This window comes from Pagrus pagrus (genome assembly GCF_965226575.1).
Source record: "Pagrus pagrus genome assembly, chromosome: 5".
In the NCBI taxonomy this organism is placed as follows: domain Eukaryota; kingdom Metazoa; phylum Chordata; class Actinopteri; order Spariformes; family Sparidae; genus Pagrus; species Pagrus pagrus.
In genome coordinates this window covers 27,213,114-27,232,908 of record NC_140189.1, presented here as the reverse complement: position 1 = coordinate 27,232,908, position 19,795 = coordinate 27,213,114, and the positions used below count along the sequence as shown (strand labels likewise).

General features: G+C 42.2%; 1 protein-coding gene across 1 annotated transcript; it reads left to right on the top strand.

Moving 5' to 3' along the window:
- Positions 1-3,988: 3,988 nt before the first annotated feature.
- Positions 3,989-8,537, top strand: kcnk4a (potassium channel, subfamily K, member 4a; the record flags this gene model as incomplete). The annotated part of the gene is made up of 6 exons (XM_084352792.1): positions 3,989-4,177; positions 4,389-4,506; positions 4,760-4,920; positions 5,641-5,827; positions 6,643-6,776; positions 6,885-8,537. The coding sequence occupies 6 exons, from the start codon at positions 3,989-3,991 to the stop codon at positions 7,950-7,952; spliced, it is 1,857 nt and encodes a 618-aa protein (XP_084208918.1). The 3' UTR covers positions 7,953-8,537.
- Between the last annotated feature and the right edge of the window lie 11,258 nt (positions 8,538-19,795).

The window sequence follows — 19,795 nt, the reverse complement described above, 5'->3', positions numbered from 1 at the left end:
GGCTAATCATGTTGAGAGTAATGTTTGCAGCTGTTTTTAGAGGTTTTTTTCTTTAAGTTGTTCCTCTTAGATTTGTCTCATACACCTGCCTTAAATGTAAACCTAAGAAAAGCTCATGTACATCTTATTCCAGCCTCGTGCTTCTTTTCAAACAGTCCTCCTCATGATTTATTTCCCCACCTGCCCCACTGTTTAACTTAAGATTAGCTCACCGGCCATCAGCCACAGTCCTGCTCTTTTCTAAGCCCCCCTCACTCAATATCTTAGCAAAATATCAAAATATGCCAGCGCAGGTTTAGACAGTGATAACTAATAATGTCTGTCAGTGTTGAAGCCAGGGGTAGAGAGCGAGACTGTCCTCACAAACCAAAGCCAACAGTCCATTAGCGCAGAATGCTAACAGTCGGCCAGACTCTGGGAAATCTCAGAACATTGTCAAGGTTCGTGTGGAGACGACCAGGGCCGGCTGACCTAGAGCAAGAAGCTCCTAAACCCCAGTCCTGTGTGTGTGTGTGTATTAAAGGTAAACACAGTTCAAAGAAAACATTAGAAGCCAAATGAAGATAAGCGATAAACATGTTTTCGATTAATGTCAAGATGTATGTTTGGAGTTTTGGCAGAGTCTAATCGTTTGTGAGAGCACTGGCAGGGTGGCCTGGTGTGCGTCAGTCCCTCCCTGGTTATTATGACAAAGTCTGCAATGTGAACACTTATTTAATGCAACTCATACCTGGCTAAAACACAGCGAGAAACAAGGAAATGTGCCAACTTAAGGCTGTTCTGCTCCTTTATGCTTTAATCTACCTGTGTTTACCTGTTTGTTCGTGTATTTTGGCATCGTTTTAAGTTCTCATCTGGCTTGAAGGAGAAAGAAATGGACCAACAATCCTCCACTCCTGAACACTGAGCCACCGGAGAGAAAGCAGAGCAGCAATACAGCGGAAAGATTTCTCCATCACCTGATTTGTGAAAGTTTAACATGGGATGAGCTCCTGACGTCAGCGACATCAGGTACTTTCTCGATCTTTCGCTCAGTTATAAAACTTTCTTTATCCAGTATGAAACTTCCATGCAATAAATCACGTACAACATCTGAAAGTAAAGAATCGTTCCTTTCAATTTTACAATATTGCTCCATTTAGCTGTGATCACACTGGATGTAACTCTAAACACACTGAAGATTATTTTCCAGTTATTTTATAGACTATGAAAGAAGCTTGTTTCTTCTGAATGAGGCTAACTTTTGATATGGGATTTTGATATGGTTTGTTTTTAGAACGATTCCCAACACAGTCAAAGTTAAACAGGCCTCAACTTCAGTCGCGTCACGCACTACGTCAGCGCTTCACGAGCGAAACAAAGGCTGTATCTGGAGATGGAAACATATTCCTGGGAGTCCACTCTTAATGTATGTGTGAGGCCAAAAGCTTCAGGCTGCATTAGCAGCTACTAACATATTCGGACTGAATCTCCTTGTGCATTCATGTAGTGTCGAAATAATCGGAAAAATTAGTTCCCTGGGAAAATACACGTGAAAGACTCCTCAAATTGGAACGACTCACGAGTTAATTTTTTGCTCACATGCAATTTATAATCTAATATTAGGGTGTAACTGTTTGTTGCTGACTAAATAAAGTGACCTAGATAAGTTATAAGACTTGTTAAATATTAACAAGTCAAATAAAGCAATATTTTAGTGGTTTTATAGAATGAACTGGTGCAGCAGCAACAACTCTGGGACAACAGTGTTTGACCCATGACCGCTTAGGGCTTTTGCAGAAATGGGACCATCTGAGGAGCACTCGCATGCAGGGTCTGACGGAGCCGATAGTGGTCATGGGAAATGTAGTACGAGCCACTGTTTTGGAGCTTGAGCCACAAAAAAGGACTGAAAGTCGAGGTACCTCAGCCGCTGCTGCTTCTGCTGACATGGTTGGAAACTTTAAAGCATGTTTTACTTTGATTATGAAGTGAGGTGTTAAAAACACAGGACAGGACAGCAGCAGTTTTATGGTAGATGGATTGCATGTTGCGCTTTTTATCTAGAGGACTCTACAATTCACCTACACACTCAAACCCCGCTGGCAGCGAGCTACCATGTAAGGTGTTGGCCTAGGAGCACTTTGTGGTTCAGGGTCTTTGGCTATGTTCAGACAGCAGGCAAATCAGATTTGTTTCTCAAATCAGATCTGAAAGACTGAGTGTCCGCACTGTTATATTAAAGTGATCAGATCAGATTGTAGTGTCCCGACAACACCAACCTACCAGCATGGGTTGCTGCGGTAACAACAGTGGTGTCAGTGACCATCTAGCTGGTGACGGAGCTTTGCCACACAAAACAATGAGAAATATAGACCCATCATGTCGCCCTCCAAACAATCATGCTGTCAAGTTGCGAAGCGGACCATTTATTTCAGCGTGACTCCACAGACTGTTGTTCTCTGTGTTGTCTTCCACACCCCTCTGCTCGTAGAGCAGCTTGGATTTGATGTCGACGTTGTGTGTTGCACTGCGAGCGACACAAAGAACCCTTTTGAAATCTGACATGAGCAGCCAGATCGTCCAAACTGAGACGCATCCGTAGAAATCTGAGATGAATTAAAATATCTAACCACTTCAGAATGTGGTTTGGATCTGATTTGCAAAAATCAAATTCCTTGTGTTTTGTTTTTTTTGTGTTTTTTTTTATGTCCAGACTTCCAAAAATCAATCTGGATACACCAATAAACAAATTGGGCTGGCAGTCTGAAGATAGCCTTTGACATTTGGCCAGAAGGAGATTGGGATCAAACCGCCACCCTACTGTACATCAACATGAAACCCAATATAAATGTATATATTTTTAACAACACTAATAGGGTAGGAATTATTACCGTAGATAAGCAAATGTACACGGCATGATAACTGTCAATTTTAATGCCACGGTATACCTTGAAACTGTTGTAACCCTCGTGTAGCCAAGTGTTGATCTGCTCTGATCTTCTGGTTGATTTGACTTCTTATCCTCATCTGACCGTAAAGCATCTTGAAGTTTCTGTCTCAGAGGATTTCTTATTTTCCTTGAGGCATTCTCTCAGGCACCAGTATATAACGGTCATAATGCTGTGTTACTAAGATTAAACAAAAAAACATGTAAATTGTGAATGCCTTATTGTACCCCATTTCTTAGATAGACAAAGCCTACAGTCCTCCATTCATGAATAAATGTACTCAAAAGACAATTTTGTTCTAAAGCTCATGTAACTAAGGAAAGTCCCACTCCATTCTGAACGCATGTGACTGAGGTCTCATGTCCGCAGTTTCTTATATTGGACTTGAATTGGAAAGGGCTCTACTTATGGCTGTCTGGACTGGATGAATTATTACATTGACCAATCAAGTCTTTTACGCATTTAAAGCAACATTATGCAGAAATTGGCATTTTGTGTGATTTGGCACCCCCCACAGTTTCTGAGCGCAACACCACTGTCGTAAATACAGATTACTCATTACGTCATAACAACTTTATGTGTTGAAAACTTGTTTCTTGAAGTAAACATGTATGTAACGCTTAAAGAAAAAGAAAGAAAAGAAAAAACGCTAAAGTTACAAAGTGCAGAAACAAGTGACAGAGACACCATTCACCCTATTACAAGACCTTGTACCGTCAAAGTGATTTTGAAGCCGTTATTTTAAAGTAAAAAGTAACATAATGTTGCTTTAAGTGTACATAATTTACATCATGCCAGCTCCTAACTTGTCACTTTTCCTGCCATGGACGAGTCTCTTTGGTTTGACTCTCTGATGTATAAACAAAGGTTATTAATGTCTGTCAGCCTTGTGTTGCTCGTTTACACATTTCCGTCCTCATACGTACAGTGCCTCTCTAAAGGAACTTCCTGTTTACGGCCAGCTGTGCCCCGTATCCTGACTGAGAGTCCGACCAGATCCTGGCCTCCAAACTCTGACCCCTAACCCTGGGGGGGCGGGGGGGGTCGACGGGGAGAAAATGCGGTGCACCACCCTCTTGGCCCTGCTGACGGGGGTCGTGCTGTACCTGGTGATGGGAGCACTTGTTTTCCGCACCCTGGAGGCCTCCAATGAGGATATTGCATTGAAAGAATTGCTCGCTACCAAGAACACCTTCCTCAAGAATAAGTCCTGTGTCACTGAGCTCGAATTCAAAAATCTTGTGGAGGTATCAGCAATCTCTCATTTCATAAACACTTACACTTATTACTATTAGTATCATAAGTAGTATTAGTATCATTATGCAAACACTGTACAATTTTATGGTACTTGTACCTTTTCTACTTCATACTTCTCATCTATTTGCAATTGTGAAAGACAATTTGTGTTGGAGGGTAAATTTACAGTTAAATAAATTAGATCCCCTCTCTTCCCTGCAGGGGGTGGTGTCTGCAATGGATGCAGGCCTGGATGTGAACAGCCTTACTGCCAACTTCACCAGCCGCTGGGACCTGGTTTCCGCCTTCTTCTTCTGTGGTACCATCATTACCACCATAGGTAGGTGGGCACTCGTTGAAGATCCTAAAAATATAAAATGCTCTTTGAAGTGAAGAAGTCTGTGGGAAAGATTGCTTACCTGAAATATTGTGGAAATGATTAATAAGAAATCAAACGCTCCTTAACAGTGATTACTGTTGGAATATAGAGCTATTTAACACTCGCCTTAATTAAAAACAATATGTAGCTTACAGCACCTTTGAACTTTGACTGAATAGCTAAAGGTCCTCGTGTTCCTTTTATTTCTTAACAGGTTTTGGGAACCTTTCTCCTCGGACTTGGTACGGCCAGTTATTCTGTGTGTGCTACGCTCTGGTGGGCATACCCATGTTTGGCATACTGCTCGCTGGGGTTGGCGACCACATGGGCACAGTGCTGCGGAGAGCTGTGGCCAAAATTGAGACCCTCTTCCTGGTGAGAATGGTCTGTCCTGCCAGGACCAAAAGCCCAGTTAGGTTCACCCCTGCGAAGGCCCAGACCTATTTTTATTGGCTATTTGGCAGTGAATAATTGAGCTAGAGCTTCCTACCTGGATGTGAGTCCACTTTATTAGTGTAAATGCATATTCCTGTAGTAAATAAAAAAAGGGGGGAAAAAGTAGCTGCTGCCTCCACAAAAGTCACATAATAGAAATTGCTAATTTTTTCTGCAGGTGATAATTAGAAAATGAAAAAACAGCAATCAAAAAGTTAAATATAGATGTATGATTGATTGACTGATTAGGCGTTTGTTTTCGTGTCATGCACATAGTGCAGACACCAAAAATACAGTTGCTGCGGTTCATTACATTTCATTTCATTACAAAATTACAAATTATTTTGCAGCTCAGTCTTAAGCAAAACATTCTGCCTTCTCTCCCAAGTTTTTCATAATCATCCAACCAAAAGAAATCAACATGAATGGAGAACGTTTCAGTTAAAAATACGTCCCTTACATAGACAAGACAACAAAACAAGAAATGAACCTCATTCTTAATTTCACCTAGCTCACACAGCAAACAAAGTCTGTCCTCCTCTGAAGTGGCATTAAACCTGCCGGTCTCAAAGGCTAATGTATAGTATATTATTAAAGTTATTATGCAGCATTAATTGACTCAAAATCTTATCTGCCACTGTATTTGTGGTTCTCTCTCAGAAACGCAAGGTCAGACCAACAACTGTGCGTGTGATCTCAGCGGTTCTCTCCATCTTGATTGGTTGTCTGATCTTCCTCGCCGTGCCAACAGTCGTGTTTTGGAAAGTGGAGAACTGGACGTTTCTGGAGTCACTCTACTTTGTGGTCATCACTCTCACCACCGTTGGCTTTGGAGACTACGTACCAGGTACTAACACAACCTCATGTCTTGTAGGTGATTCCTGAGGGTCACGAGATGAGTACCAGGACCATGATTACCATTTTACTTTTTAAAATCTTTCTTGTATCTTTCTTGTTTTATCTCTTTGAGCTTTTAGAAACCATTCAAATTAAACAATCTGATAACTGGAAATAAATTGTCTGCTGCTTTAAAAGACCAGTCAGGATCAGTCATCTCCAAATTCACCCTGCTGATCCAATATACTTTGCAGGTCTGTGTGCTCAAGATAATTAATAAAAGGCCGCCATGCTTTCTTAAAGACTCTTGTTCTCCCTTAATAGAATAAGTGTTTTTTAAGGATATAGGTGTTGACACCTCTGTTAACCATTCACCAATACTTGGTCTATTTACATTTTTCTATCACAGTGCTATCATCTGTTTGCCTGTAACAAACATGGATCCAAACAGATTTGCTCTTTCTTCCTCAAACTATTATTATGTTTTCAGATAACAACCTAATAAGAAAGTTAATTGAATTGATAACAATTTCTTCCATCTCAGTTTGTCAGTAGTTAAGCTGATAGACAGGATAATCCCATGGTTTAAACTTCTAAAATAATAATAAATCTACCTTTCTTGATCATACAAACAAGTGTAGTAATTGTCCTTAATCCAGACCACCTCCTAAAGTAAAGATGAGGTGTCATGGAACAAGAAACTGTCTCCCTACCTGCTCCAGGACTCAGGGGCAACAGAAAGGGGAGTACTGTATCTCTTTGAGGATCAGTGAAACATCGCAACACATTAAAACCCTCTTAAATCCACTATCTCTCTGTGCCCAGGCAGTGGTCGTGAGAGCATGCTCTTCAAGCTGCTGGTGTTGTTGTGGATAGTGTTTGGTCTCGCCTACTTTGCCTCCATTCTCACCATGATAGGCAACTGGCTGAGGGTGCTGTCTAAGAGGACCCGCGCTGAGGTGAGAGATATACGGTGCTATACAGTCACAAATGTGCACCACGACAGGAGGAGCTGCACTTAATATTGGCTCATCTTTTCTGCTGCACTGTCGCTCTCTCACTCTCAGATGGAGGAGTTGAGGGCCCACGCTACAGACTGGACCCAGAACATCCAGAACATGTCCATGGACTTCCGCATCCCAAACCCTCTGGAGTTCAACGACCCATTCCTCCTGCAACGCCGGCGCTGGAAACGCAGCGAGCGTCGACGCATTCGTCGGGGAGCCACGGGCACTCTGGGACACTGGGCTCGAGGAGGATCTGAGAATGGACACCTGCCGAACCGCTGGGCCGCCCTCTCCAGCTCCATGAGCCAGCTGGAGGCCCATTCTTCTCTTGAGAGGGCGGTGGTGGCCAAGTCCAGGCCACGGGTCAGTGTTCCTGGAGTCACAACAGTCCCGAGAGTGGGGCCTAGATTGAGGGTTGACCCTGCTGTGGCTGTGCAGGTGGAGGGCAGGTCATTTCCTCACCTGCTGGCCCGCTCGTTCTCCCTCCCTGTGGCCCGCTCCGCCTCAGAGCTGGACTCAGCAGGTGCTGCCTTGGAGGGAGAATACATCTCTGGATCTGAGTCTCCTTTTGACTCCGGATCAGACGTTTCCTCGGTCTCCTCTTCTGGCTTGGCTCTCCGCAGGTTCCAGCCCTGTCGCACAGTCAGCAGCATGGAGGAGGGAGGAGCCGCAGGCATGAACACAGCGCAGGAGAAAAACAAACCGATTCCAGCCGAGAAATATGAATCTGTAGCAAACAAAAGCTACAATCGCCCACGTGCCCCTAGTCTGCTGCCTCCCTCCCCTTTTCTTTCTTCTTCCCGCCACCCAGTTCTCTTTCCCTCTGTTCCCCTCAACATCGCATCCGCAAACAGCTGCCAGCTGCTGGATTTCTTTGGAGAGAACCTGGCGTACATCGACGAGTCCTCAGACACTCTGAGCGACCGCGGTCAGCCAAAAGACAGCATGGAGAGGAGGAGACGACCACGGAAACCCAAGAGGAAGAGCATGAGGAGGCAGCTGTCACACAAGTGGAGCCCCCTGCAAGTGAGGAGGCTCAGCAGTGAGATGCAGCCGCCTTCAAACCCCCCCACACCGCCTCCAGACTCTTCCCTCTCATCAGAGAACCAGAAAGGTCCGACACTCTGACAGCCACAAAGTCAACATCTGACAGAACATGTTCACACCAAAGCTGCTGGTTTACAGCAGACTGACACTTCTGCCGCTCAGAACATAAACTGTATACAACACATGCAGCTCTCACTATCATGAATGTGGCTGATGTTTCCTGATACCTTTTAAAATGTATGCTCAGTCTCACAGAGTCATTTTGGTTGTGATCTGTCAATCTGGGTCTGTATCCACAACACTCTGAGAATCCTCTCAGAGAGCTCCTGACTAAGGGGAAACATTTCTAACAAGGAGTCTTTGCTTAGGAGTGATTTAAGAAACTCTAAACAACGAAGAGACAAACTTCCTCAATATCTTAGTGAAGAGGCGGCGCTGACCCCGTTATTAATGATGATGCATTGTTTTGAAAGCAGTGGTTTATTGATAATAAAAAAAGAAATAAGAAAATCACTCTTGGTGATAATAGACAGGCCTAATCATAGAATTAAGACGGGGTGTAATTATGACTATCCGAATATATATAATTATGAATATGTTTTTGTGTAATAAACATCTGTGTTGAATACATTTTAAGCCATACCTTAAAAGAAGCCTACAAAATGAAAGCACAGGCCTGTGTGGGCAGTAACCTGTTCACAGGCTGATATTTGTTGGATTTATTTGCTTATATTTATTTACCATGCTGGTAATTTTAGTGCAAACAGATGGTGCAGGTGTAGAGAACATAACACAGCAGATAAACGTCTTATTCCCTCTGGTTGTGCAAACTAGTGTGAGGAGTCTGATGCGTTGCAGTCTAAAGGCCTCGACACAACAGGCTGTCGGTCATTGTCGGGGCTAGGGTGAGCATCAATGTCTTGTTGAGGTGTTTCCCGCACTGTTGGCACTAGTTGGCCCTTGATGGCGGCTCGTCAGAGGAATCAATCTGATTGGCTGTCACTGAAGCAACTCTTAGTACTCGTGAGCTCAGTGAGGGAGTCATCAAGGTTATTACAGGTCTGTCCCAACACCTTCACTACGGTATTAAGTGCACAATCTCAATCAAAACAAAAGATAAAAGTAGCGTGGGATCATGGGAGTTGTTGTCGTCAGTGTTAAACAATACCGTACTCGTCTCAGGCAGAAATGTTCATGGACGAGGTAATGTTGTAAAGTTTTATTTACGTTATGTTTATAAGCATTTGCTGACTTTCTTTCCCTCTCTCTGACGTATCATCTGATGTTTACCCAGAGCTTCTAACAACAGGCGTCCGACTGAACACACCGATACCTTGTATAAAATAACGACATTTGCATTAATCAGACATACGCATTATTGCAAATACCACAAGTGTGGGTATTGAGACAGACCTTCAATTCACTCTAAAGGGAGGCATGAACCAAATAGTTGTTGATATATTTCAGTCAGGATTAACTGGGTCACTTTCATTCCCAGGTTGCAACTACAAATTTCTCAACAAATGATTTTGAAATAAATCTAAAGAGAGCGTTAAATGAGGGAAACACACCTCCTTTAAACAGGCTGAGTCACATCATTATCCATAATTATGGATAATTATCCACTCCGTTGATCTGTCCTTCAGCCGTCAAGCTCAATCAATTTTCGTATTCAACACTAAATCTCAGATTTAAGTGGCTTTGTGAGGCGACTGACTAAGAGCTTTAAATTCAGTGCAGTGATTTATAGCTGAGGTGGGCCACCTCGCTTGAAACAAGACAAGAAAACATGAAACGCTTTTACAACATTAAAAGGGAAAAAGAACAGCACGGGAGGTATTTTACAAAGCAGACGTCATAGATTTAAGATGTGCGACTTGTTTGGGATATCATAAACTAACAAAACTGATCACAGGACATGATGCGTCTGTCTGCATCTGGGTGGCATACCACCTCTGCTAAATAAAACCCCGGGGAAAATCCAGCAGTGGGTGGAGAACCTGAACCACAACTGCAGTACAATAGTATGAAGGCACGGCAGGGCCATCATTCACGCTCTGATAAGTGTCTGTCCTCTGTGTAATGCAGTCACACAAGTCCTGATCTTTGAAAACTTTCTGAAACTGATGACGCAGGCGGCTAACTTCTTCCTCCAAAGGTTATGTGATCTGCTGGTTCATAAAACTGCTCATGAATGTTCTGACGGGTTAAAAAGTAAAAGTCAGACTGAGTTACTGTCCACTGCTTCGTGTTAAACCTCCTTACACCATGATAAGCATCTTTGTGTGCTCGCCTTGGATTTGCGCGGTCAGCGCGCTATTAAAGCAACATTAAGGTTATTTTTAAGTTTGTGGTGTTTACCAACTATACTATCAAGTGGCCTAAAGTCACTGTTGGCAAGATTCTGCTTGTGACCACTTTCCCTCTTGGCTGATGCTGTTTGTTAGCATTTTATTATTTTTAAAGACTCCACCCCTTTGCCGCATACATAAACCGTGCAGGTTTGTCAACTTGTGCATATAAACACCTTTCATGTACTGTATGGTTTGTCCTCGGTTGAACCCTGCCAGAGGCCTCATTGTGTCTTAAAGTGACACATGAAAGTGATGACTATCAGACACGCGCTGATAATCGACGAGGCTGCAGATGTCTTTGTGATTTTCTTTTCCATCTGGAGTCTTTGATCACCAATAATGGAGAAATGTTTTTTATGAGTCTTAGCCTTTCCACTGATCAACAGGTGGTGGTAATATCAAGAAACACACTGATGTGCCTACAAGAGCGGGGAAATTGTCTTGTGTTTTTGAGGACAACAACTTTGTTAGACCTCCAAGATTCACACAATGTGTTTTTGTGAGTAATAGTGAATGTTAACAGAAACTTTGTTTACAAGAAAACACCAAAGAGCGCCTCTAAAGGAGACATATTATGCTCATTATCAGATTCTTAGTGTTATTTTGGGTTACTGCTATAATAAGTTTACATGCTTAAGTGTTCAGAAAACACACCGGTTTTCTCATACTGTCCAGTGTTTGAAACACTCTGTCTTAGCTCCTGTCGCTTTAAGCCCCGCCCTCCCAAATACCCAGTGTCCTCTGATTGGTTAGCTCACACACGCCTGAGCCAGCACCACTTACAACAACAGAGCAGCTGTGCTAAATCAATTATTACGTGCCAAACTAGCTGCGAGGCAAAATTTACGCAAATGCGTGACATGGTGCGGGACTACTGACGAGGCGTTTCAGGAGCAGTGTTTTCTGTGGGACAGAGGAGCTTCTGTTGATGTGCATTATTTACATGCACAGGAACCTCAAAATGTAAAACACTGAAGGTAAAAGCATAATAGGTCTCCTTTACATCATACGCCTGTAGTGCCTATTAAGTGATGCTGAGTGATGTCAAACTGAACCTGTGTCCCAACTTCATACTATTTACTATACAGCTGCAATTATTAATTAATGAATAAATCTGCAGTTATATGATAATCACTTAACTGGTTTGAGTGATTTTTATTTTTATTTTTATTTTAAGAAAAAAATGGCAAAATTTTCTCATTTCAGCTTCTTAAATGTGAACATTTGCAGTTTTTTTAACTCTATAACAGTAAACTGAATATCTTTGAGTTGTATACGCCTTCTCTGGCTTTGGGGAAACACCGATCAACATTGTATTCAGTTTCACCAAACAACTAATCAATTAATCAAGAAAAAAACTGACAGATTAGACAACAATGAAAATAGTAATTCGTTGCAGCCTCAATTAACTACGACAAAGCTGACTTTTTTTGTGTGTTTTCACACTGGATATGTGATTGAATTTAGTACGATTAAAACAGATGATTTGTCCCACAAAGCAGAGCAAAAAGGAAATGGATGCTCTGTTTGTAGCTGGAGGAAAAACTCGACAGCTCCAGAAAGATCTCCAGAAATTAATCTCTAGAACAGGGGTCACCAACCTTTTTGAAACTGAGAGCTACTTCAAGGGTACTGAGAAAAACGAAGGGCTACTTGTTTGATGCAAACTTCCTAGATAACATAACGTGGTTAATGATAATATCATTATTATTAATAATAATAAATAATCATAAGAGACTGTCTGATCACATGTTAATGTTAATGATTCCTCACAATAATTAGCAATAATTTCCCATGGTAGGAAACACATATATTTCTACATGCAACATTATTTATTCCTGTTAATCTTAGTCTGTTTCAACATTTGTCTGAATGAGCACATTTGTAGCATTTTATTAAAAGTCACACCTGTTATTTTTTTTGAGGAAATCATTAACTGCCACATCTTCAAACCGTGTCCCGTTTGTACAAACCACTTCCTTAGTAACATTTAGCGGATACTTCGGTGATATGCTGCCCCCCATTTGTTTGGAGCAAGAATTCAACAGGTGGCCAATTGTTACACTTTGCACCTTTTTAATAATATTTGTATTACTGAGGGTGTACTTGAACTAAATTAAAGTAAATGACACATTTTTATACTTTTTATATAATGCAATCCACAACCTAAAAAATAACCTCAATTATTTATATATCATATCAAATTAACACCTTTCTGAAAGTTTAAACAAAAACATCAGCTAGAATTTGTGGCAGATCTGCTGGATTGTATTACAAATTGCATTTAAAGTATAGTACAAAAGTATAAGTACAGAGTAAAATTACCAATTACTTATTTTACTGGTGGACCTCTGTAAGAAAAACTGTTCAGTTCAGATCAGTGTTGGAGTCGTTACTCAAAATAAATAATTAATTACACACTACATTTATAAAAAGTAATTTGTTTTATTTTATTTACTAATTTACTCCCTGTAGAAAATAATTTACATTACTTTTGTGTTACTCCACAACTTCACACAGTGTGTATACCTCATGAGGAGGAGTCTTTAAATTGCTTAAATTAGGAACTAATGACGTTACTGCGTTAGAGACAAATGTAATGTGATTACAGTACACACAAAATATCTACTTAGAATATTTTTTTTTTACTTCACTTAAAATATTTATCACATGAGTCATAGTCGGGGTTTTTACACCTATTTGTGTGTTTATGAGCAAAACTGTGCAACTTTTTACAGTGTGGGTGATCTAATGATCTCCGTCTGGAGGGCCACTTTTGTGATGCAGTCATCAAAGTTTCAAGTCCACAAGGTGATTGATCCTCTGTGAATGCAGAAATATAAGTTTAATTATGGTGCAGGTTCCCTGTCTGCCCACACAGTCAGATATAAGTTTAAATGAAGTTTTTTTCTGCCATTCAGTTGTGTACAACAATCAGTTGTACATTGATTGAAGATTAGCTATTAATTTTGACTCTATATCCCGATGTTGAATACTGTTTAGTTTCAATCCTCTCCTGTGTTTTCATCCTGGCCCACAGAGCTCTCTTCACACGCTGGTCAGCCCCAGACGAGAAGGTCTTCAACATACCAGGCCAGTTCAACATAATGGACATAGTACGAGCCTGCTGCAACTTCCTGGGGGAGCAGCTCAGCCCAGAGAACTGCATCGGCATGTGGCGGTTCACCAACATCTGCCCCTGCTGTGAGCTGCAGAGCAAGGCCTACCAGTTTATCCTTGATCGCTTTGAGGAGGTTGTTTCCAGTGAAGAGTTTCAGGATCTCACTGTGCGGGAACTTACTGACATCCTTAAAAGAGACGACATCAGTGTGAGAAAGGAGAATACTGTGTGCGAGGCCATCCTACACTGGATCACCCACAGACCTGAAGAAATACGAGGACACCTGCTTGTACTTTTGTCTAAGGTAAGTTCTGCCACTAGCTTTAGCTCGGATTCAGCTGACAGCAAAAACATCAATATTGTAAGATCACCTGGGAGCTTTCAAACCTGTAGCTCCACTACAAACAAACTAAGAGCTGTAAGCTTGAAGTCATGTTAGACCACAGACTGTATACAAAGAGGGCAGAGCTTCTGGTTAGGAAAAGTGCACTGCAGTCCAGTTCAAAGATTTTCTCTTGTTTTCTCCGTGTAGGTCCTGCTGGCCCTGATGAGTCAAGATCACCTGGGGACAACTGTGATCTTCAATGAGCTGGTGAAGAGCAACGCTGAGTGATTTCAAATGGTCAAAGAGATCATGGAAAACAAAGACAGCCTCACCTCACCTGCCCTCGTCATGTGTGACTCTGTCGCTTGTCCTCCACTGCCTAACGCCATCCTGTTGGCCAGCAGAGGCTGGAGCGAAGTTGATCCCACTAACGCCATTGAGGCGTATGACATCTGCGCTGACCTCTGGGTCAACCTGACAAACAATCAGGAGCGCCCTCGTGCCTATCACGGCACTGCCCTCCTTGACTGGTATGTCGACTGTGTCGGTGGCTGTGACAGGACGGAGTCTTTCAACAGTGTTCGCAGGCTGGATCTGAGCACACACACCTGGCAGGAAGTGGCACCCATGCACTTCCACCGCTGCTATGTGTGCATCACTGCGCTGAATGGATGCATCTATGCAATGGGAGGTTATAAATGGCATGCACGACTCTGCCATGCAGAGTGCTACAGGCCCGACACCAACCAGTGGAGCGATGCCAGCTGCACAACACTCAACGACAAGGTGGGTGAAGTGAAAGAGCAGCTGGTGCTAGTAACAAAGATGTATACAGTATAAAAATATCAGCCTAAAATACATACTGGATAAAATTGTGCCACAGTTCACTGGAGGGCAGGAGGTGTGTGATGACCTGGATCCTGAACTCTTAAAGTCCTGAATGAACTTGGCTCTGGTGGATGTGGATAAACAGTCAGTTCCTGCTTACTCAGAATCAGGAACTATGACAAGAGGCTATCGTGGCACGATGCCTTCCACCAGCGCCAAAATAAGTAACTGACTGAATCCACACTCACATTCAGGCTCCCACATATTTTGTCATCTGTTGACAGAGGGTTGGAAGGAGAAAGATATTCACATGGTGCGCTGACCACGACCCACCGGCAGCAATATTGTCATTTTGAGTCTGACTCCCGACCTTTTGAAGGACTTGTTCCCTCAATGTTTAATTATTCTTTACACACAATAAAAAAGAAGGTGGAGAGTCAGGATGTTTGAATCGTGCCTCGCTGATGACTTAGTTACAGACTAAATATGTGGCCTCAAACTCTCTCTGATGATCCATCTGGGGCAGATTTATCTCCAAAAAACAGCAAACTGAACTTTTTTAAGTCACTGACTAAAAATTTAAAGTGAGATTTGCGAACATTTCCATATCTATTTACTCTTTTAAAGCCGCACTAAATTCCTGTTTAATAATGTCTTACTAAATGCTCATTTTTAATAAATTTATACAAGTATTAAATCACAATGTAAATTCAAACATCCTCAGTGTTTTTACTCTGAATCTAGATTAGTTTTTATTCCATGTTGGGCCAAAATTCCCCTGAGTATAAGACCCACCTTTGTATTAAACATTGAAAATAAAACTGACATCTTGTGATAACAACACACATATAAAACCTTAAAAAAAAACATAAAACATTAATAATTATATTAAGTATCTTATGTAACACCGGCATACTTTCAAATATACTTCTTGTAAAAGTAAAATAGTCTCCTGTTTTCTCCAAATAACGGAAATGTGTCAAAGGTGAATAGTCAACTCAGTCATTGTGCATTAAAATCAGTTTCCATTTTTATTTTACTGATTGGACATTTGCATTGTTCCCAGTAAAAAGGACAAAGGAAAACATCAAGTGTTTAAATGACATATCTCAACTGAGGAGAGGAAGATCGTATTAGAAATGCAGGCTGTAACATTTACTATTATGATCCAACTTTAACATTTTAGATTGAAGTTTTAGATTTAACATTTATATTTTGGAAACTTCTTTGTTTGATATCCCAGTTAGTGCAACTCACACAGATTGACCTGCTTAGTGTCACTCTTGCCCTTAAATCCAATCAGGCTGCCGTGAATCTGAAGAGAAACCGTAGAAATGTCGCCCTCGTCTGTCTCAGGAGAGAACAGCCTCTGTGGGTTTGGCCTCCCAGCTGTTTTGTCCCGGCAGGGCCTCAAGTGCAGCTGTGGTCTGTGAGTTTGACTGCTCAAAGAATATGGCTTCAATAATGCTGAGGCCTCAGATCGGTATCTTCTGTTTACTCCTGTGTGTCATTACCGCTCTGCTGCTTGTATAACTTTTTTATGTTGTGTTTACGGTGTCCTGTTGCCCCGAGAGCTGTATTTTCATTTAACTGCCAGAATTAAATAGGAGCAATTTCAATCTAGTCCTGACGAATAAAGTCTTGTCTAAACCTGTAATGTGAGCTATATTTGTCTCAGACCATAAGGTGCAGCTGCTTTCTGTCATCCTCAGACAGGTTTTTACAGCCGTCATCAAAGCCTCTCTCACAGTTTGGGTCGGTTTGAGAAGTGAGAGTGAGTGTGTGAAGAACCAGAGGCATGAATCATGACATATTCTGCTTTATGGAGGCTCTACAGCCTCAGCCGGATGTGTGTACGTATGGTTGGCTGTAGTTGCCTTCGGGGTGCATGTGAACACTCCCTCTCAGGGTCAAATGCACGGACATGGTTTTACGGAGGTGTGTGTGTGAGCGGGGGTCGATATCCACAGCAGACTTCCCCTCTCCAAGGACAGTGGGACCCAATGTGAGACAGACAAGGCGCTCTACCGTGGGATAAGTACAGGTTGGATATAGTAAGGGGTAGTTAAGTGGAAAAGACTAACAGATGCTGGGGCTAGTTTACTCAGGGGGAGGGAGCCTCACCACAGCTCGAGCACTAGCACCCCGACAAACACACACACACACACACACACACACAGTGAGGCTGCATTCTCACTGCGGCTTAGAAAAAACAATTTTACTGCGATGGCTGGAGAACAGTTTGTATCTCTTTAAGCTATTTTAACAGCAGAAGTAGCTCGGATAAAAAACCCTCGTCGGTAGAGACAGACGGATCACCCGCTGGGGAATTCAATTTTGGGACAATAAAAGGACATTTCACCAAAATTACCAAAAAAACAAACAAACTGTAATGTACCTGTATGCGCTTCAAGCACACATCCACACATGAGTTTCTGTTCCCAGCCCAGTACAATGGAGGTGAACTGAGTTTTAGTCTGTGGTGCGTAAAGCGCTGAATTATCAGAGGCGGCAAAAAGTACACACGTTCTTTACTCAAGTAAAGTTCAGATACTACTGTTAAAGAAAAGACTCAAGTGATTCAACTTCTTCACTCAAGTAAAATATGGAAAGTACAATATAAAAGTAGAAAGTTTCCATCTGAAAGATATTTTCTACCGGCCATTTCTGTGCAAAGCTAACCGAACCTCACGTCATATTAACATAATTCATAGACCAGAAGGTCAAATCAGCAGGATTTGTCCAAGATGTGCGTAAACACACCAGGACGATAGTTGATTGTTGTGAACGAGTCTGTTTTGAAAATGTAAGGAGCAGAGAAAGTACAGATATCTGTGTTAGAATGTAGGCAGTAAAAGCAAAAAGTTGTCAGAAAAATAAATACTTGGGTAAAGTACAGAATTAAGTACAGTAAAGAAGTATTTGTACTTCATTATTTGGTGTCTCTGTGTATGACGGCACTTAAAAATAACAGCTCACCTGTTTTGATTGGACTGGCCCTTTAAGAGTGACAAAGACTCTCTGGTGTTAAAGGTCCGGTGTGTATGATTTTGTGGTTTCTAGCAGTGAGGTTGCAGATTGCAACCAACCTTTTTTTTGGGGGGAAAACTCCCCTCACCCTCTCCTTTGAAGTGTGTTGGAGAACCCACGATGGCCCCTAAAAATGCAGAAGGTCCTATTTTAAAGCCGATGTTTGGTTTGTCTGTTCTGGGCTTCTGTAGAAACATGACAGACTGTTGAAGAGGACCTGCTCCCTCTGTGGATGTGAAAGGCTCATTCTTAGAAAACAAAAACACAACGATTCTTAGTTTCATGTAATTATACGTGGATAAAAACATAATTATGAACTGGCCAAAGAAATAGTGACAGGTGAGTACAGGTGTGGGCATCACTTGTGTCCTGACAAGGCAGAGGTCAACACAAACTGTGACGTTATAGCTGAGGCTGAGGCTCGTGGGTGTTATGAATGACCTGATATCACCGTGATGGCTTTGCTCCACTTTGATCACTGGAACTGACCAATCCCATTTTTGTAATTTCACAAAAGACACACACGGGAGAAATGATCCCTTCAAGCATGTGTTAGGAAAGGGTCGATTTCAACCCAAACCATGTGAAACCGAGCATTTTTGTGACCAGACAGCGACAGAAAACTGAAGAGAAACCCAAAAATTATAAGTGAGCGTTCCCACTCGGCTCATCCCAGAAGTGTTGAGGCTGAAATGATGTTCCTGGACCAACATTAATTATGATGTTCGAGGGACAACACCAACACGCGTTGCAAAGATATGCCATCACAACAGCTTGATTGGTACGGTACAATGATGGTTCTGGGATAACTTTAACTATGATGTTCTGGGAGCAACATCAACACGGTGATATCAGATGTAATTATAGTATTTAGAGCTGTCCACCATACTAAGTTGATGGATTAAACAAAATATGTGATTGTTTCGTTATCCAAGAGATTTTCATGTAAGCAACATTGACGATATTGTTGAAAGAAAAAGAGTGAATGGAGAAAAACACTCCAAGAGCCCCGCCCACTCACTAACCAGCCAATCAGAAACAAGTATTATTATAACTTGAGTAAATGCGCAAAAACCACCAGATCTGTTAATACATCCACGACCGGATGTTATTGAGACGATCTGGTGTTTGTCAGACTCTTCAACTAAAACTTTATTGTCGACCACGTTTTCAAATCTGACTCACGCTCCGCCTGAAAACATAATAAAATACATAAATCCACTGTCACGACCACAATAAAAATTCACAATAAAAGCCAAGGGTAAAAAATTCTGTGCTATCACGCATGACCTCACCAGCCACACACACACACACACACACACACACACACACACACACACACACACACACACACACACACACACAAACACACCCAGTTGCTCTCTGTCTCTTACAGACACACACATACAAACCACTGGCATACCAGAGAGCCTATATTTAAAATTCGCCCTGGGGATGTTTTTTATTTTCAGCATTTAGACATTCTATCAAAAGTGGTCAATGTGGATACTTGGGTGTAGAGTGTGTGTGTGTGTGTGTGTGTGTGTGTGTGTGTGTGAGACTGATGGTAAGTCAAAACAGGTACGACAAAATAGGGTCACAGCGTAGGAACAGGAATGAGTCGACAGCTTTTCAAAATAAGATGATGGATGCACACTCAGAAAATGAGCATGAGAGTGATTACTGAATGTTTGAGTCAGACCCAAATAGTTACAAATTTGCTAAGGCTGCAAAATACCACCTTCCAAACTTGTAGCCGTTCCAAATACAGCCCTATCATCCCACGTCTCATTTTCAAAGCCTCTCTTTTCTCTCCCTCTCTCCTCCCACCACAAATCCCAGAACCTCGAGCAGCACAGAGGGAGCGAGAGGGAGAGAGAGGGAGAGGGAGAGACAGAGGAGATGAGGGGAGCATTTAAATCTAGCGTTCCGTGAGTGGTCGGGTCGGTGTCTGGAAATCTTTCACATCCTGTTTACGCCGGGCAGATTTCAGCCCCGGGACCGCAGAGAGCTGGCACGGCCCTCGGCCTGGACACAGCTCCTCTCTCTCCTTTCTATCTGCCTCCCTCGCCCTAAAGATCTCGAGTCTGCAAACCTTTCCACGCCGCCTCCCTCCCATCAACACCTTCAAACCTAAAGCAAACAAACACAGGACGTCTGGCTCGCTCCGCTCTGCCCGCGGCCGCAGGAATACGGGCGAAATCCTGATAAAAAAGAATCCTTTTCATGCCGAACGAATGTGGCCAAATCACACAACACCCCCTTT